This window comes from Halichoeres trimaculatus, unplaced genomic scaffold (genome assembly GCF_033239565.1).
Source record: "Halichoeres trimaculatus isolate MK-OKI-2021-1 unplaced genomic scaffold, fHalTri1.1 fHalTri1_scaffold_5, whole genome shotgun sequence".
NCBI lineage: Eukaryota > Metazoa > Chordata > Actinopteri > Labriformes > Labridae > Halichoeres > Halichoeres trimaculatus.
The window spans coordinates 787,459-807,500 of NW_027437183.1; the positions used below are offsets into that span (position 1 = coordinate 787,459).

At 38.8% G+C, this 20,042-nt stretch overlaps 2 protein-coding genes across 2 annotated transcripts in view; both read right to left on the reverse strand.

The window, feature by feature from the left end:
- Nucleotides 1–3,430: 3,430 nt before the first annotated feature.
- On the reverse strand, nucleotides 3,431–8,734 carry nudt12 (nudix (nucleoside diphosphate linked moiety X)-type motif 12). Its single transcript, XM_074670656.1, has 8 exons — nucleotides 8,647–8,734; nucleotides 7,835–8,044; nucleotides 7,439–7,751; nucleotides 7,057–7,351; nucleotides 4,828–4,995; nucleotides 4,626–4,739; nucleotides 4,343–4,542; nucleotides 3,431–4,132 (listed from the first exon to the last, which is right to left on the reverse strand). The coding sequence occupies exons 2-8, from the start codon at nucleotides 8,038–8,040 to the stop codon at nucleotides 4,022–4,024; spliced, it is 1,407 nt and encodes a 468-aa protein (XP_074526757.1). The 5' UTR covers nucleotides 8,041–8,044; nucleotides 8,647–8,734; the 3' UTR covers nucleotides 3,431–4,021.
- Nucleotides 8,735–10,230: 1,496 nt separating this feature from the next.
- Nucleotides 10,231–20,042, reverse strand: part of LOC141789974 (solute carrier family 12 member 2) — an 18,401-nt gene continuing 8,589 nt past the window's right edge. The window contains exons 9-26 of the mRNA XM_074669586.1: nucleotides 20,022–20,042; nucleotides 19,756–19,904; nucleotides 16,749–16,856; nucleotides 16,522–16,645; nucleotides 16,309–16,410; nucleotides 15,954–16,109; nucleotides 15,742–15,841; nucleotides 15,524–15,635; nucleotides 13,909–14,049; nucleotides 13,592–13,698; nucleotides 13,425–13,504; nucleotides 13,202–13,342; nucleotides 13,014–13,127; nucleotides 12,816–12,927; nucleotides 12,553–12,639; nucleotides 10,909–11,044; nucleotides 10,751–10,818; nucleotides 10,231–10,635 (exon numbers count right to left, since the gene is read on the reverse strand). The exon at nucleotides 20,022–20,042 is cut by the window's right edge and continues 64 nt beyond it. Of these exons, the coding sequence (XP_074525687.1) occupies nucleotides 10,500–10,635; nucleotides 10,751–10,818; nucleotides 10,909–11,044; nucleotides 12,553–12,639; nucleotides 12,816–12,927; nucleotides 13,014–13,127; nucleotides 13,202–13,342; nucleotides 13,425–13,504; nucleotides 13,592–13,698; nucleotides 13,909–14,049; nucleotides 15,524–15,635; nucleotides 15,742–15,841; nucleotides 15,954–16,109; nucleotides 16,309–16,410; nucleotides 16,522–16,645; nucleotides 16,749–16,856; nucleotides 19,756–19,904; nucleotides 20,022–20,042 (1,994 nt within the window). The 3' untranslated portion in view covers nucleotides 10,231–10,499. The remainder of the gene's footprint in view (nucleotides 10,636–10,750; nucleotides 10,819–10,908; nucleotides 11,045–12,552; nucleotides 12,640–12,815; nucleotides 12,928–13,013; nucleotides 13,128–13,201; nucleotides 13,343–13,424; nucleotides 13,505–13,591; nucleotides 13,699–13,908; nucleotides 14,050–15,523; nucleotides 15,636–15,741; nucleotides 15,842–15,953; nucleotides 16,110–16,308; nucleotides 16,411–16,521; nucleotides 16,646–16,748; nucleotides 16,857–19,755; nucleotides 19,905–20,021) is intronic.

Genomic DNA, 20,042 nt, shown 5'->3' on the forward strand with positions numbered 1-20,042 from the left:
TTAGTTCCTGTTCCCGTGTAGTTTTTGTTTCATTTTGATCTTTAAGTTTCATTCATGTTTTAGTTTATTTTCCATAATGTATTAAAAAAATGTTAAATCATTTTTTATTCTTTAATTTCTCCATTCAGGATACGAGGCCAGTAAAACATCAAACATCACAAACCTCATAGGAGAGCTAACAACACAAAGGAGTCAGATTTCACCAACAGCTGGCGAAACACAGAAACAAAGCAGAAACCTTTAGAGAGCGGATCAGTCAGCTGGGATGTTTCACCCTGAGTTCAGACTCTCAGGGTGAGTTTGGCTCAATCAATGAATCAAACTTTATTTAAAAAGCTCCAAATCACAGAAAACATTCTCTCAAGACACTTTCCAGAAACACTATCAGGTCCAAAACCCGTTTATTTCATTTATATCAACGTACAGACCAAACAGGAAAAGTTATATGATGAAATCCTGCAGAGTATGATAACAGTATGACTGGTTGAATGAATAAATACATTTCAAATAACTAAACCTATAAATAAGACAAAACAAAGTTTTTACTATTAAAAAAAATAATAATGTTCATAAAAAGGAATTAAAAAAAAAGCAAAGTGAAGAGGGAGAACAAAAATAAACGGAAAATTTTGCAAACAGAATTGTAGTTCTTCAAAAAAAAAGAGGGAAAAAAAGAAAAAAGAAACATAAAAGGAAAAAACTGAGAAAAAACAAAAGGAAAACTGGAAAAAGGAAAAAGGAAATAACCATAAAATGGATTTATACAAGGAATGGGGAAAGGAAGAGAATAAGGAATAAATAAATAAATAAAGAAAGAAAGAAAGAAAGAAAGGAACAAACAAACAAATAAACAAAGAAGAAAGGAAGGAAGAAAGAAAGAAACAAAAAAAGGATTAAAGGAAAAAAGAAAGAAAGAAAGAAAGAAAGGAAGAAAGAAAGACAGAAAGAAAGAAATTAAAAGAATAATAAAGAATAAAAGAAAATAAGGAAACAAGACAGAATTAAAACAAAAGAAAAAAGAAAATAAGGAATAAAGAAAGAAAGAAAAAAAGAAAAAAGAAAGAAACAAGAAAAGGATTTAAGGAAAAAAGAAAGAAAGGAAATTAGGAGGGAAGAAAGAAAGAACGAAAGAAAATAATAATGAAAAAATAATGAAAAAGAAATAAAAAAGAATTGATGAAAAAAGAAAGAAAGAAAGAAATAAGAAAGAAAGAAAGAAAATAAGGAAAAAAGAAAGAAAGAGAGGATGAAAAAGGAAACAAAGAAAGAAAGTACAAAAAGAAAAAACAGAAAATTTCACAACAAACCTTTACACCCACTAAGAAGTCTGTAAAAGCTCCAACAGTTTCCAGAAGTTTCTGTTTGGTTGATTGATTCACTTCCTGTTGATCCTCAGCTCTGTGTGAGATACATTTAATGATATATAAAATATATATTAGGTAAGAGGCATGGCTGATTCAGAGTCTTTCATTATATTGATCAGCCTGCAGTCACCACACACACACACACACACACACTTACTGTTTATAGATGTAAGCATATATTCCTTTTTTAATTGGACGGTAAAATAACAATAAATCAAAGTTAGTTTGTATCAATAACTCAGATGGGATTTTCCCATTCCCAGCATGCTTTGAGTCTTTATGTTTCTGAGTGTGTGTGTGTGTGTGTGTGTGAGAGAGTGACAGATGACAGCTGAGCTCAGAGATCAGTGACTTCATTGGCTTCAGCAGCTTCAGACATTAAGCTTCTTGTTTCTGTCAGGATCTCATTAAAAGTGACACGGCCTGCTAGTTCAGCTGCCTGTAATGAGCTTTCTGCCCGGAGGCTGTCACCCTGAGCGCAGGCCGCCATCTATCCGGGCGCCGCAGCCAGAACCGCTCACTCAGCCGAAATGAAGCCTGACATCATGGAGGGGGGGGGGGCAGCAAAGTGCAGGCTCAGAAAAAACTCACGCCACGCTCTGTGACCTTCAGAGGGACACGCTGCATACGCTGCACACAGGTCTGCTGCAAAGGCTCATGACAAACAGAACCTGCAGTACCTGGAGCGTCCACTAGAGGCTGACTCCAAAACACACAGAGACAGAGCAGAGAGACGTGATGAAGAAACGTGAGCTGTGTGTGGACAGAGGTAGAGATAAAGATAGATAGATGGATGGATGGATGGATGGATGGATGGAGTGAAAGATGGAGCCCATGTTTTATTTATCTGTGGTTAAGTGCCGGAGAGAGCTCCATGAAAACAGGACAAGACGGGAACAACAAACTGGGTCTACTCAAACCTGTTCTATGTTGGATGAATCAGAACGTTGTATTTTATGAGACATCTTATTAATATTACTTTTTTTACATTATAGAGGAAAAATATCCAAAACAAAGCAAAGAAGAGCATTGTACAACTTGTGATTTAGTGCTTTAAAGTTTTTCATAGATAAACAAACAGAGAGTTGGCTGTTAAGTGCATTAAACAGGGATTAGGGATTAAAATCCAGATATTCAAGTTTTATTCATTTATGCAGAAAATTATAGTCTGACTGATGTTACATTCTGATATATATATATATATATATATATATATATATATATATATATATATATATATATATATATATATATATATATATATATATATATATAGCAAATAGCAAAGATTTCTAGATATTCTGTCAAGATTTCTAAATCTTGAGGTACGACTTCTAAATGTTTATCGAACATGCAAATTCACACTCCACCCACAGGAAGTACCAAAATAAAAGTTGGAGGAAGCGATTCAGCCAAGCTGATTTTGAGAAAATCAAACACAGTCGGTTAAATCAGCCGTTGGAAAATAAATGTACCAAGTGCTGAGATGGAGCTGTTGAAGATCCTGAGGCCGACATGGAAGAAGAAGAGCTGGACTTTCTCAAAATCACTTCCTCCAACTTTTATTTTGGTACCTCCTGTCAGACTGGGGTGTGAATTTGCATATTAGCTAAATATGTAGAAATTGTTGGTAAATATTTGAAAGTTGAACCTCAAGATTTACTTTATATATATTTAGACTTCATATTTTAAAACCTTTGTAAATATTTAGAAATCTTTGCTGAAGATTTATCAATCTTTGATGAATTTTTTAGTCTTTGCTAAATATTTAGAATCAGGACATGTAGGCCTATTTATCACATTTAGATAAAACATTCAACATTAATATAAAATATTTCACAAATATTTCTCTTGATCTGCAGAAAAAGTGATGTTTTAGAGCTAAATGTGGAGAAATGTTATTTTCAGTGTGTGAAACTTTACAGTCGGCACCCTGCATGCTGCTGCCCCCCTGTGGCTGGGAAGTTAATGACAGGGGATTAAGTTGCTGGATGAAGTGACAGAAAAGTTTTTTATGTTTCACAACTTATTTATTTGTAGTTTGCAAAACAATCAGCCAGCTTCATACTGCACAACAGAAGATTCCTCTTTCTGAATTTTTCCTTTTGCCCAAATATTCTCAGAGTTACGGTAACGACAGCAGCTTGCATCAGTTGTTGGTTCCTATGCAGCACTGTAATACCTCAGATATCACCATAAAGTTTATTTTTTCTTCTTTAAAGAGCTGTTTGAATTTTCTCACTAACCCAAATCAAATCAAACTTTATTAATAAAACACTTTTCAAACATTTAGTTTTCAAAGCTCAGTTTAAATTCTGCAAAGGTCTGAACTCTGGGGGGGTTAAGATGAGGTCAGACTGAGTCCTTCTTGTAAACTGAGACCAGATCCTCTCAGGAAAACTCTTATTTGGCAAAATATAAATAAAGGTTGATTAACTATAAAACTTTAAGAGCTCATTAATTTAATGTACCTGTCCAGTCAGAGTATCTGTGTTTATTTAAAACATGATTTAACCACCGCAGCTCTCCACAGACCAACGTTCAGCCCGTCTGGAGTCGGTAAAATCTGAACACCTGTCGTGTGACGTCTCCTGGTTTTGTCCCAGTAAAACCAGAACCAGCTCCAGTGTCTTCAGCCCGCTGAGCGTCTGAGCCGCTCAGAGGTTGGAGTTCATCCCGATCCAGTGTCTGATCAGCTGATGGGCGATGGTCTGTCTGGGCGGGACCAGGAGGACGGGTCGGGAACCTTTGAGCAAAGCTTCAGTCACCTGGAAAACACAATAAAAATGTTTTAAAGAGGAAGTTTCTGTTTTTTTGTTTTCAAAATTAAAGATTTTGGATTTTTTTTTCTTTACGATCAACAGTTGTTTGTTGTTGCACTACCCACTCTGGCCACTAGGGGGCTCCAGCTTCTAAAGATCACAGATTTTCAAACCTCTTCATGTTGATTTGTTAGAAATAGTTTATCGTTAATCCACCTGTTGCCGGGTGAACCACTTGGCGTCCTCGATCTCGCTCTCGTCTACTCTGATGTCCGTCGATATGGCGACGGCGAGGCAGCCAATCATCAGAGAGGACGGCATCGGCCACGGCTGACAGGAGACGTAGGTAACCGGTCCCACCTTCACGCCGCTCTCCTCCTCCACCTCCCTCCTCACGGCCTCCTCCATGGACTCTCCTGCAGGGGGCGGAGTCAGAGTCACTCACTCAGAGGTCGGGTTCAGGGTCGGGGTTTCTAAGGTGTGCGTTTGATTTCGTTACCGGGCTCCACGAATCCAGCCAGACAGGAGAAGAGCCGAGCGGGGAAGATCTTCTTCCTCCCCAGTAAGCACTGGTTTCCATCAGGATGGACCACCAGCATGATGACCACCGGGTCTGAAACACAGACAGGAGGGGGGGGGGTGAGTCTGGGTCCAGACCACGTCACCTTACTGAGGCTGATCCAGCGCGGCGGGCTGCGTACCCACTCGAGGGTAGCAGGTGTTGTGGACGCCCTTCAGGCTGCGGCACTCGGGGTTCAGGCAGATCCTCTTGTATCCTCCCTCCGCCATCTTGGTGCCGCTGCCGCACGTCGGGCAGAAGCTGTAGCGGCTGTGCCACGCCAGCACCGAGCGAGCCTGAGCCACCACGCCTGCAGGGCGGAGACAAAGAGCCAGTGTTTGATAAAGTCTCATCAATGTAGCATCTTACACTCAGTAACCTCTGAGTCTGAAACAGGGACAGGGGGCGCTAATCATCCACTGCTGAACACCTGCGTGACTTTCTGAATCAGTGTTTTCTGCTTTTATCCGTCAGATAAATAAGTTGATAAATTGCTGTAGAGGAACAAATGTTGTCTTTAAAGTTCTATTTACTGTAATTTGTAGTAACACCAAAGTGCCACAAGAGGGCCACAGACAGATTTTAGTCGGCAGAGTACAAAAAATCATCCTGTTTTTCATTTTGAGTCTTTGCAGGAAAAAAAGTTTATTTCTCTGCTTAAAACTGGAAGAAGGTTTGTCAGTGTTTTTACAACATGAGGAAAACAAAAACATCTTTTTTTTCAGCGAGACGTTTTTGATTTCAGATTGTTTTTTTTAATTAGTGAGACTTTTTTAATGCCATTAAGAAAGTTTGTTTGATAAATTCATTTAGGAAAATTATTATTTTTTGATAGTTTGAGGTTAAAGCCTTTTCTAGTTGGGCTTCAAGCACAAGTGTGTGAGGTGCTGCCACCTGCTGGTGCAGAACAGTCTCTTATACTCACACACATATATACAAAGAAGTGAAAGATGGATTTTATATGTTTTCAAATTAATATTTCTGAAAAATATTAACATAAGCTGCACAAATTTTCTACTTTTTCTTTAAACTTGTAAATTTTCTATTTTATTTTATTTTAATTAATAGAATTTTAAATAATATGTTTAAATCTTTTTTTTATCAAGTGTTGTGAATTTATTCTTTCCACTTTATTTCTCTTGGTAAGTTTTAAGCAACAATATGGTTAAAAGTTACCTTAATAATGTTTAGTTAAGTTTTTTTTTTTTGCAAAACTGGATTTTTTTCCTCATGCTTCATTGGTTTACAGTAGTTTGATGAATTTTTAATCCTTCAGGAGGTAGTTCAAGCCTTTTTTTTTTTTTAACTTTCAACCCTGTTCTAGAAACACAAGTGGTGTGATGCTGCCACCTGCTGGTGTAAAACAGTCACAAAAAAGGAAAATAAAACTGGAAGAGAGATTAAATATCCCCCCCCAAAAAAAATAAATAAATAAAAGCTCAGTTTTTACAATGAATCAGTCATCAACTAGAGACATTTTGTTTTTTCTTTATTTGTTGTGATATGATTTGATTTGTTTATCATTTATTTATATATTTATTTTTTCTTTATTTTATTTTATTTAACCTTGAAATTTTCTTTCACATTACATGGGCAGGATCTTAAATTTGAGTCTTTTGTAGTTTATAATCTGTTTTAAATGTTCATTTTTATTCATTTATTTATTTATTTATTTTTATTTATTTATTTATTTATTTTTTGATGTCTTCCTTCACTTTATTTGGTGGTGGTTTTTAACCTTTTATATATATGCTATAATTTCTTTGGTTCCTCACATTTCTCTTTTATTTCTTTTTTTTTAACCTGCTTGTATTTCTTCCATTGTTTGTTTCATTTTGTCCAGCACTTTGTAACATTGCTTTTGAAAAATGCTGTATAAATACAGTTTTTTATTATTATTATGTTTTATTCAAAGATTCAAAAAGCTTTTTTCTTAAACTTGCACACATTTACTCATGGAAAGCACAAAATTTCACCCTGATGTAACATCAAACATAATAATATAAACAGTATCTTATGTAATAATAGCTATAAACATCCGTCTAAGCATAATAAAATAAAGTGAAACTAAGGCAGCTGAACTGTCTACTTAATAAGTTGTTTTTAATTTAGTTTAATTTTTAATTGTGTACAGTTTTGTTTTTGATTTTTATTGAATAAAAAAGTTTTTCACCATCAGTTTTTTTGTGTTTTCTTCATTTGCATGAATAATTGTTATCCATCATCAATGACAGAAAAAGGTCAGAAAACATGAAGAGTTGTTGTAGATTAATGAAAACCTGCTTCATATTGTTTAGTTTTTCTACTCTGAGGTTTGTAAACGTGACCTCAGAGACTTCCCCGTGGAGTTTTCAGACGGCGTCTTCCTCACCTGCCTCCTCCTCGCTCAGTCTCAGCAGGTCTCTGTGGGGAGACTTCGGGAAGCAGCAGCTCTTCTCTCTGCAGCGCTGCAGGAGCTCAGCGGCGTCTTCCTCTGAGCCCACGGCAAACCAAGCAGGAGGCTCCTGAGGGAGGTGTCCTCCTGCCTGAGAGGAGGAGGAGGAGGAGGAGGAGGAGGAAGAGGAGGTTTTCCTTCTCTCCACTCCCAGAAAGACGAGCAGAGTCTCTGGTTTGTGGAGGAGGTCTTTGACGGCCTCGAACCTGAAGCGGCACAGCTTGGTCTCCCCCTGAAACAGAAGGAGCAGATCAGGACGCGTCTCTGGAGGAGGAGGAGGAGGAGGAGGCGTCACTCAGACAGCTCCACAGTCACCCACCTCCTCGCCGTCCTCCTCCCTGGAGCCGCCGCTGCTGCTGACCATGGGGTTGAGGTTGGAGAACAGGAGGTAGACCGTACCCGGGTCGCTCTGTCTGGCCTCCATCCAGTCCGTATCCGTCCTCCTGCTGCTCAGCCGGTCCAGCATCTCTCTGCTGAAGTAGTTCTCCTGCTGGTGGAGGTCCGAGCCCGGCAGGACTCCCTGACAGCCTCCACCCGCCCGGCCCAGCAGGTCCGAGATGGTCCTGTGGCCCCAGAACTTTGAGATGTCGTAGGCGGTCTGCGAGGAGCTGTTCACCAGGAACTTATCACACCTGTGAGACGGAAAGGGTTAAAAACAGATCATTCATAAACCTGCTGCGTGTGTGTGTGTGTGTGTGTGTGTGTGAGCGTGTACCCCTGTGAGAGCAGCTCCTCCACCACGCCGTAGTGTCCGTTACGAGCAGCCAGCATCAGCGCCGTCCAGCCGCTGTAGCCCTTCTGGTTGATGAGGGAGGGCACCTGGGTCAGCAGGGAGCACACCTGGCTCAGGTCTCCTCGGGCCGCCGCGTCCAGAAGCTTCTCCACCATCTCCTCCTTGGCGCTCAGCTGGAGGCTCGTCATCCCGCTGCGAGGAAACGAACCTCGTTAAGATCAAATCTGTGTTTAAAATCTGTCATTCTTCATTATCCAAGCTGAAGAGGACTCTGTGTGTCTCCATAACTCTCCAGGGGAAGGGTCTCTGTCTCTGATTGGTGCAAACAGCTGTCAGTCACACCTTAAGCCCCGCCCACCCGGTCACACTCTGTTACAAAACGCTCTTTGTATGAAACACCTTCAACCCCAGGTGTGTTTTTAGCCTGAACAGGTGTAATTCTCACACTGAGTCACTTTTCATGTCCTGTCTCTTTAAATAAAAACAGCTGATGTGCTTTAACGCGCTGTGGTGCGTTCACGTGTCAACACGTAAACTACACACAGCGTGTTTTCAGCTCCACTGTGAGACTGTTTCCATGTTTCCACGGTGTTTCAGCTGTGAGTGGATCTAACCTGTGTGTGGATCAGCTGACAGACACCTGTAGAGGTGTGTTCAGAGGTGTCAGTCCGGTCACAGATCTCTGAGGCTGTTGGAGAAACATCTAAAACCGTTTCCACCGTTTGTTCGTCTTTAACGGTAAAACTGAACATTGAGCTCGTTAGTTTGACTCAGAGTTAAAGTTAAAGTCTCACCTTGTCTCTGACTCCGGTCTCTTCCTCTTCTGTCCTCAGTGTGAACAGAGCTGTGCTGTGCTGTGCTGTGCTGTGTGTAATAACCGGTAACAAGGTGCGTTCAAGAGCAACAGCGACCAACTGTGCTGCGTTCAAGAGCTCCAGTAAAATATCCGGTTTGTGACGAAAAAATACAGTTCTTTACAATTTCTTAAAAATACAAAAAATAAAAGCACCAGAAAAAAGCTCTTTATCAAATTTGTATCAATAACTTTTTAGTTCTAGTTTTATTACTGTCTCATTTCGTTTTAATTTTTTCTATTTTAGCATCAAAGTATTTTTAGCTCTTTAATATAGGCCACCTTTTTTTTAATTTATCTTTCTTTTTTTTTAAGTTTATTTTGTATTATTTCTTTAAGTATATTTTGCTAGAATTATTGTTATAATTCTAATGTTATTACTACTGATACAACAATAAATAAATGAAAATAAAAATAGAAAATAAATTAATAATAATAAAAATAAAAGTGCTGTTACTCCTACTAGTATTTCTTCTAATAATAGTAATAATAATTATAATAAAAGCTTATTTATTTTTTATTTAAAAATCACTTTGAGTTGCATTTCGTTAACACAAAAGATGCTTTATAAATAAAAGTTGATTGTAATTTTCTCCTTTACTTAATGTTGTATCTCTATTCAATGTCTGTTTGGACTGAAAATGATGAAACATTATCATAAAAATAATCAATAAAGAAAAAAATAATAAAGGATAAATTAAATAAATAAAATAATAATAATAATAATAATAATAATAATAATAATAGAATGATAATATTAAGATAAATAGTTATATTATTATTAAAATTATTACTATTATTTGACTATTATTATTATCACTAAAAAAAAAAAAAATAATAATAATAATAATAAAAATAGTTTTTTTTTAAATTTAGAAATCACTTTGAATTGCATTTCATTAACACAAAAGGTGCTTTACAAACAAAACCTGATTTTTTCCTTTACTTGATGTTGTCTTACTAATGTCTATTTGGACTGAAAATGATGAAACATTTTAATAAAAATAAAATAGGATAAATTAAAAAAATTAAATATATTAATTTAACAATAATAATAATACTACTACTACTACTAATAATAATAATAATAATTATCATTATTATTATTATTATTATTATTATTATTATTATTATTATCATAGCAACAACAACAACAACAACAACAACAATAATAATAATAATAATAATAATAATAATAATAATAATAATAATAATTATTATTATTATTATTATTATTATTATTATTATTATTATAAATAACTTATAATATATAAAAAAAAAAAAAAACAATTAATCTGGAGATAAACGGGTTAAATACATCTCACTTTCCTAACAATGGTGTGAGGTGGTGTTCAATGACATCTTTTTACTCCTCCCAAACCAACGGGGGACATCACAGAGGCTTTGACCTTTGACCTTTGACCCCCCAGATAAAAACAAACTCTTCAATAGAAACATTTACAGTGAATTTTTCCAAAAGTTCAAATAATCCCAAAGAAAGTCACAAAGCTCAGACTCTGAAGACGTGAGTTAATGTTTTTATTAAATAAAGTAAAAATAAAGTTTTAATAAATACAGATAAACCAACTCCTGAGAGCCCAGAGGGAAAGAGATACCCTGTCATCATCATCATCAACAAACTCTTCATCATTATTCTACAGGATCATTAAAACATTAACGAGTTCATGTTAACGAACACACAGGAGCTGTTTGATACACAGACGCTCTCTGTTAGGAGTTAGGCTTTAACACTGACCGCTGGAGCGTGTGTGTGTGTGTGTGTGTGTGTGTGTGTTAGGAGTAGAAGGTGAGGACGCTCTGGTGGTTTCCTCGGACCAGCAGCAAAGGGGGCAGGTCTTTGGACAGGGTCTCCAGCCAGCACATGTAGAGGGCGCTGGACACCGTGCCCTTCCTGGCCAGAGGCATGCTCCTGCAGAGAGAGGGAGGCCACAGTCAGAGTGTGTGTGTGTGCGTGTGTGTGTGTGTGTGTGTGTGTGTGTGTGTGTGTGTGTGTGTGTGTGAGGGTCCCAGACTCTGGGTCTTACATGACGATGAGTTTGGCCGAGTTGGAGTGCTCCTTCAGCAGCTCGTTCAGCCGGATCTGACGGTTCGACTGAAAGACACAAAGAGCAGGGTCACACTGAAGTCTGAGTGTGTGTGTGTGTGTGTGTGTGTTTCTGTGAGGTGTGTGAGGTGTGTGTACCTTGGCCTTGTAGAGCTCCAGCTCGTTGTCCGTGATCCTCCAGGGCTCCTGAGCTTTCAGCTTCTCCGCCGCCTCCTGCTCCATGTCGTCCTCCTTCAGCCTGTACGGCTCGATCAGCTCCTTAAAGGTCAGCTTACTGCACAGCACACGCACACACACACACACACACACACACACACACACACACACACACACACACACACACACACACACACCTTTAGGATCTGACAGCAGAATAATTTTAACAGGAGCATAAAAAAAAAAAATCAACAGAAGCAGCTAAAGTTCCTCCTATCCACTCATATCGACTGGTGTTTCCAACCAAAAGTTCCAGGAACTTCTCTTTAAGGAACTTTTATTGGTTCCTGTGACCCAATGTTTGATTTTTCACTGCGGTACGTTTATTTTCCAACGGCTGATTTACCCGACTGTGTTTGACTTTCTCTGAATCCACTTGGCTGGATCGCTTCCTCCAACTTTTATTTTGGTACTTCCTGTGTGTGTGTGGGAGTGTGAATTTGACTGTTAGCTAAATATTAAGAAAATGTAGCTAAACATGTAAATGTTATAAATGAATGTCCTGATTCTAAATATTAAGCTGTGTTTCTTAACTTTTGGTTTCATTCTAAATATTTAGCTAAGACTAAATATTTATCAAACATTTATAAATCTTAAGCAAAGTTTTCTTAATATTTAGCTAACATGCAAATTCACACTCCCAGCTGCCGTAATACCAAAATAAAAGGTGAAGGAAGTGAATTTGACCTCAACATTTAGAAATCTTGGCAAAATATTTAGAAACTTTGGTAAATATTAAGAAATCTTTGCTTAAAAATTATAAATTTTAATAAATATTTAGTCTTAGCTGAATATTTAAAATCAGGAAATTAATTTATAACATTTAGATACACATACACAGCTATATTTTCTTAACATCTAGCTACAATTTTTTTTATATTCAGCAACAATTTATTTTCTAGCTACATTTTTTAAATATTTAGCTACAATTTTGTATTATTTAGCTACGATTTTTAAAAATTTATTTATTTACTTTCTCAAAATCCGCTTGGCTGGATCACTTCCTTCAACTTTTATTTTAGTACTTCCTGTGGGCCGGAGTGTGAATTTATACGTTAGCTAAATATTACAAAAATCCTACCTCAATATTTTTAAATCTTGACTTCAAATTAAGAAAACTTGGCTTAAGATTTAAAAATCTTTGATAAATTTTTAGTCTTAGCTAAATATTTAGAATCAGGACATTTATTTATAACATGCATAAATATCATTCAACATTTAGATAAAATATTCAAATTTTAAATATCTGACAAATATATTTCACTAATGTTTCTCTAAATCTGCAGAAAAAGTGGTGTTTTCGAGCTAACTGTGGAGAAATGTTATTTGTAGTGTGTGCAACTTGACAATTAGCGCCCCCTATCTAACACCACAATACTGTTTAAAATGATTGTCTAGAGGTCGCAGCGATCATACGTCACGTCTGCGTGCTTGCCTCTGATTTGATTTGACTTAATTTGCTTCCTTCCGACAAAAAAATAAAAATTTGGTCACGTTACAGCGTGAATCTAAATTTGAGGAAACAGGAGCTGGAGGACTCAGAGAGGAGTCTACCAGGGGGCGTACTTGTGTTTCTTGGGTTTGGTGTTGATGTCTCCGAGGACGTGGATGTCCGAGAAGTCGATCCTGAACCTGCTGAGCAGCGTGGCCATCCTGAAAGAAAACACAGTAAAGGGTCAGATTTCAGTTATAAGTGTCATTATCAATCCAACCACACGGGGGCAGCAGTGCAGACATAGTGGTGTGTGTTTCTGACTCCTCTAACACACTCCTGCTGGTCTGTGGATGTAACTAACGGAGACTTAAGGTCTGACTGATCAGGGACTCACGCTCGGCGGTCGTGGTCGATGCGGTTGATCTTTCCTCCAATGAAAACGCGGATCCTGCAGTCGCCCCACTTACTCCTGTTGGTGAGCAGGAAGGGGATCAGCAGAGTCAGACCTGCAAACACAGACAGGTCACCGCCACATGTGGACGACTGTTTTTTCAACACGTTTCATTCTCACTGCACCGACCCAGACACTGACCTCCGTCGTCAAACAGCCACCACACGTCGATGGTGCCTTTGCCCTGCTTCTTCTTGAACTGCTGACTGGTCTCCAGGAGGCGCTGGTCGGTCAGACTCAGAGGGATCTTGGTCTCTGCAGAAAGGAGATGTCATTAGTTTGATTAGTTTCCCTCCACGCGGTTGAAGCTCGTCGACCGTCTGGTTTACCTCTCAGGATGAGCGGGCTGCTCTGGTTGCTGGTGGTTTTTGACGGACAGGAGTCAGAGTCCGAGTCTTTGGGCAGATTCACAGTAACCACCACCTCCTTACCGCCCCCTGGTGGTTTCTCGTTGGAGGACATCAGCTCATCTTTGGGAACACAAATGAAGCTGAAAGGCGTCTGTGCAGAAGTGAAGACTCAGCGACACAAACGTAAAGTTATCAGGGGTACCTTGTCCCTGGATGTGAGAGATGTCCAGCCCGTCCTGCAGCCGGAGGATGGCCACGCCGTACTGCAGGTCGAAGGCGTCGCTGTGACACGGATCAGACAGAGTTAAACCTTCATGGATACATGAACTTATCCCCAGAATCAAAGCGTGAGGTGTCAGTCGTCCTTACTGTATGGTGGTGATGTAGATCTCGACGTCTCTCATGTCGCCCTCGCTCCAGTTGTTCTTGTAACCCATCACCAGCGTGTTCGGCCTCAGACGACCCAAACCCACCGCCTGAGGACCAGAGGCGCCACAGTTAATAAATCCAACGCACAGACACAAAACAAACAGCTTGGCGTAAACAAGCTTATGTTTAACGAGCTCTTGTATCTGGTTTTGGGCTGAGATGGATCACAAATGTCTGGTTGGGTTGATCGGGTCCTGGATCAGTTTTCTTTTAAAGCTTTACTCCAGAGGAGAAGCTGTTAATCCAGGTGTTGGTACCTGCATGAGGAACTGGGCCCCGTGCCTCAGGTTGTCGCTGTAAACCGGGGTGTAAAAAGCTTTGATCCGTTTCTTATTCAGCCAGCGCTGACAGCGAGCGTGGTCCTGGGCCAGCTCCTTAAAGTTCGGTCGTCGGGTCACCTGGAACAGGAGAGGACAGCAGGGATGACAAAACAACAAAACAACCACCACTTAGACTAAGGGTCTTCAACCTGTGGTTCTGGAGCCTCATGTGGCCCTTTGCATTAATATTTTGTAGAACTAAATATGCATCACATCTGTCCAGAGAGATCTCTTTTATTTTTGCAAATTTATGCAAATTTTCTCAAATTTAGAAAAAACAACTTTCAAAAAGATTAAACAATGTTTTCAATTTTCTTTTTTTTTTTTAATTTTTGCAGGTTTTTGCAACAATATAAATAATATATTTTCTTAAACATAAGCAAATATTGAAACTTTGATAATTTTTGGAAATTAAGCACAATTTTTGATTTACTTTTTTTTTTCTTGCAAATAAATCAAGTTTGCCAAGTATTGAAATGTAAAAAAATGTGGGTATATTTTGCAATTTCTTGCACATTTTCTGGATTTCTTTAGAAAAACTTAAACAAATGTTTTCAATTTTTTTTGAATTTATGCAGATTATTGCAACAATATAAATAATACATTTTCTTAAACATTAGCAAATATTGAAAACTTTTATAATTTTGGAAAATATAGCACATTTTTTGAATAACATTTTTTTCTTGCAAATTCATGAAATTTGGCAAATATTGAAATGTAAAAAATGTGTAAATTTTTTTTCTGGATTTCTTTAGAAAAAATTAAATGAATTTTTGCAAATTTCAAGATTTTTTGAATTTATGCAGGTTTTTGCAATAATTTTTTAATTTTTTCACATTATTTTTAACTTTATTTTTAATTTAGCACATTTTATGAATAACATTTTTTTCTTGCAAATTTTGGCAAATGTTGAATTTAAAACATTTTGGGTATTTCTGCTCTTTTTGCACATTTTCCGAATTAAAAAAAAAAAAATAATAATAATACAATGTTTTGCAAATTTTAAATTATATGTCAATTTCTGCAGATTTTTGCAATTTTTTTTTTACACAATTAGCAAATATTGAAAAATTTTACTTTTTTAAAAAAATTCAGCAAATTTTTTGAATTACATACTTCTTCAAATTTTGGCAAATAATGAAATTTAAACATTTTGGGAATTTTTGCAATTTTGGTACATTTTCTTCTTCTTTTTAAAAAAATAATACAAATGATTGAAATTTGAAACATTTCCAAATTTTTTCAACTCTTCGAAATTCAAATAAAAATTTGAATTTAATAATAAAACAACGAAACTAAAACATCACATGTACAATTCTATAAACACAGAAAAACTTTTTTTATAAATAATTACTCACTAGATTTTTTTACTATGTACAGAAATTTTTACACTTTTTTTTGTCTTTATTGTGAAGATAAAGTAGATTTTGTGGCTCCTGAATGACTTTAATCCAGGTGAGCTGAGGAAAAATGTCTCCTATAAAAAGTAAAGGTAACAGACTCCTGACATAGAAGATCAGATCGTCTGCGTACAAAGTGAAGTTGAACGTACCGTCTTTACGTGAGCGCAGACCATGAGGCCGACGTTCTTGGTGAAAGAATGAACGAGCTGAACCAGAGCGGGCCGAGAGTTTGGATAACCCACCAGAACCAGACACTGAGGCCTGTGGAGATGAAGGTCACACTCTTAGAGAAGCAAAGCAGAGACAGTCGGACATGGTTTGGGTTTTTGTGTTTCCTGGTTAAAGGTTTGATCCTCCTCAAGCCGACCTGAAATTCTTGACGTGGTCCTCGACTCCGGTGAGGTTCAGGCAGTGGGTCAGAGCCTGGTTGTAGATCAGAGCCTGAGTGGACGAGCCCCAGTTCACGTCTGGAGACAAACAGAACATGGACTCAACATGTTACCAGGTCACATCAGACATGAACTGGCACCTGGACTCTGATACTACAGAGCCATACTGTTGTGGTCCAGGTCCTCGTACCTGGTTTCTTGTAGCTGACGTAGATGTAGAGCGCGAGGACGATGAGCAGAGTCACCAGAGCCGCCCACCAGTTAATGACGAACATCACCACACAGCACAGGATCGCCCCCGCCAGAGACACCCACATGTTGTAGTACTTGAAGCTGGGGCGCCACCCTGTGGTCGGGAACAACAGTGACACAGAAACAGCCAGGATGAAACAGGAAGTTACTCAGCTGTCACAGAAATGATGATTCTGATTGTTTCACATCAAACAGCAGTGATTCATGGAGGAGGAGGTGTGCTCTGCCCGCCTCAGGCTTTGGGAACACCCAGACCGGAACCAGACCCTAAATCCTGCTGAATCAGAGTTTACCTGGAGAGTTGGCCAGTGAGGCGTGGAAGACGGAGAAGTTGATGAGCGCGTAGGAAGCGAGGAAGAAGTTGGAGATGATGGGAGCGATGATGTTCAGCTCAGCTGACGGACGACAGCACACATTAGTACAGTCACCATCTCATTCAGGGTCTCGAGACCAGGAACTGGACTCAGAAGGACAGAGTGTGAGAGATGGAGCAACCAGGAGCCTACCGATGAGGATGAAGGCCAGGCCGATGCAGAAGGTCAGGACGTAACCCCGCAGAGGCTCGTTGTTCTTCCCATAACCCTTCGCAAACACGCCCAGACCCGGGTAGATGTTGTCCTTACACAGCGCCTGAAACCACAGCAGCCCCACGCTACAGCTTCAACCAGTGACGCAAACTGAGCAGGCTAAAATAAAAAAAATAAAAAAATAACTAAAAGAGCAGATCCCCGACCTGGAAGACTTTGGGAGCGCTGACCAGAGACGCCAGAGCCGAGGACAGCGTGGCGGAGAAAATCCCAGCAGAGATGAGCGGACCAAAGGCCGACACCAGACTCATCACCTGAGGGTGACACACACACCTTTTGTGGAGCAGGGAGCCTTAAAGAGACAGCAGCTGAATCAAAGAGTTTCAGACAGAGGCTGAAATAAGAGTTTATAAAACACCAGATAAAAGGGGACAGAAGGGATTTTTTGAAACTGTAAATCATGTAAAGACACTAGGGGGCACCAGAGGGACAGAAGGAAGGTGCAGTAGGGCCGTTGCTCCCCTCCATTTCAACCTAATGTTGAAAACATGAACTAAAGTACCTTCATGTACCGTAGCTGGTAGGTAACGGCTGATTTGCAAAAGTCACAACCAGAATGCAAAAGCTATAACATTAATGCAAAACCTACAACATGAGTAAAAAAGCCATAACACAAATGCAAAAACCACAACACAAATGCAAAATGTACAAAGCGAATGAAAAAAGCCACAACACAAATGCAAAAAACACAACGAGAATGCAAACGCAACAACACAAATGCAAAAGTCACAAAACATATGTAAAAGCCACAACACAAATGCAAAAGCTACAAACACAATTGCAAAAGCAACAACACAAATGCAAAATCTCAACATTAATTCAAAAGCTGCAACACAAATGCAAAAACCACAACATGAATGCAAAAACCACAACATGAATGCAAAAGCGACAACACAAATGCAAAAGCTACAAACACAATTGCAAAAGCAACAACACAAATGCAAAAGCAACAACACAATTGCAAAAACCACAACATGAATGCAAAAGCTCAACATAAATGCAGAAGTTACAACATGAATGCAAAAGTCACAACACAAATGCAAAAGCTACAAACACAATTGCAAAAGCTACAACACAAATGCAGAGCTACAACATGAATGCAAAAGCTCAACATTAATTCAAAAGCAACAACACAAATGCAAAAGCCACAACATGAATGCAAAAGCTACAAACACAATTGCAAAAGACACAACATGAATGCAAAAGCAAAAACACAACAGAAGTCAAGAGGACAGTTTTCCTATCAGACACAGAAAAGTTGTGAAAGAATTTCAATGATTGTCTTTTTTTCACCTTCAGCAATGATAAACATAGCTTTGATGCTAACGTTACTGATTCATGAAGCTTAATATAAGATGACATATTCTCATGGTAAATAAATAAATAAATAAATAAATAAATATAAGTACATTGAAGGAAAACACAACAGCCCCATGAAACTTTAATTATCACAGATTAAGTTAAAAGTGATAATCATCTACTCACTTTCACAACTTTTCTGTGCCCGTTGGAATAACTAAACTTTTAACTTTTGTTGTGTTAGGTACTTTGTTACCTTACTTAAGTAAATATTTTGGGGTATCTATACTTTACTTGCGTAGCTATTTTTTTTAGCCAACTTTTTACTTCTACCCCTTACATTTCACGCAAATATCTGTACTTTTCTACTCCGTACATTTTAGAAATAGCCTCACTGCTCCTGTTTCACTCCAGCTCGTCATCGTTCAAAAAGGCACACACCATCCAAATTCACTTTTCCATCCAGGAAAAGTGAATTAGTTTGTGGATGGATGAGACGTTTAAACATGAAACCTTTCCAACATCCTGTTGGTTTGTACTTGATCCATCATGGCTGCACATGACACTGATCACACCGCACTTCAGCAACGAAATAACAGACGTTTGTAGTTTAGTATGAAGATGTTGTTAAGTTACCTTTACTTTTATACTTTCTGCAGTTTTGAAACCAGTACTTTTACACTTCTACTCAAGTAAAAAGCTTGAGTTGATACTTCAACTTCTACAGATATCTTTTTAAACCCCAGTATCTATACTTCTACTTGAGTAATGACTGTGAATACTTTTGACACCGTGTGTGGCAAAATGCTCACTTAGGTGCTCTCTTTGGAGCCAAAACACTTGATGCATGAGCCTTTTTCGTTTCTCTTGGCCCCTGCTTTTCAAAAAGTCTGTACACACTATTTAACCTTTGGAAATTTGGAAAGGAGAACTGTTTGTTAACAAAGTTAGAGACAGTTTCTGTCTCCAAAACCCTGATGAACGTTTTCTTCTAAAACTAAAGTCAGGAGACGTTTCTTTCTTTCCCACCAAAGCATCAGTACGCACCAACTTTATATGACGTCTGTCAGCGTGTGACACAGAGAAACACACACACACATACATACACACACTAGCTGTTAGATTCATACGTTCACGTCTGCTTCATGTCAAAGAGTCGATCGCGAGAAACGCCCCAAGAAAACACAGCGGTGGACGGAGGCTGCAGCACGTCAGCGATATCAGTGTCAGTGAGCTGTGTGTGCGTGTGTGTGTGTGTGTGTGTGTGTGTGTGTGTGTGTGTGTGTGTGCAGCAGTGATAATAGTGACTGTTGTTTTGAGTCACAAGGTTTCTCGCTGCCTGAGACACGAGCTGAATGAGAGCATTGACAACATCCACCTACACACACACACACACACACACACACACACACACACACACACACACACACACACACACACATCTACAGCCACGAGATCAGATGGTAACAATAGTAACCAACATGAGTGAGTCAGAGCCGTGTCAACCAGAGAATCTGCAGGTGTGTGTTAATTGATGAACAGCTCGTTAAGGTGAACTGGGTTTTTAAACATCTGTATAATTAAAATAAAATCTATAAACTTAACTTTTGTCTCTTTTTTTTCCTGTTTTTTCTTTTCATTCTGGATTTATTTTATCCAAACAAAAAGCCGTCGCTGTCGTCAGTCGAGGCCTAAAGTGTCTCCTGTTTGCAGACGATGTGATGAAGTGTTTTACAAACATCGCTTTGACTCTTTGTTTTTATCTGTTCAGGCTGTTTGTTGATGCTGAGTCTGATTAATCACCCTGAGGGGATAAACCTGGAGGATCTGATGATGCTGAGGTCTCAGCGTTACCTGGAAGTCGTTCATCAGGCCGTACTGGCAGCCGCCCTCTTTGCAGATGGAGAAGTCGTAGCCCAACGTGCAGGCGGCGTCCGTGCAGTTCACCGTGTCACTCACCGTGTCGTTGTGGTCCCCGGTGGCGTCCCTGACGATGCAGGAGCCTGAGGGTGGAGAAAATAACACCCACAGTTATTAACTTTAGATTCAGACAACACCAAAGGTTTCAGAGAGAAGTCGTTACAGATCAGGCTGAGGGTACAAACACTCAGGTGTTTTACCTGAAGAGATGGCGACAGCCA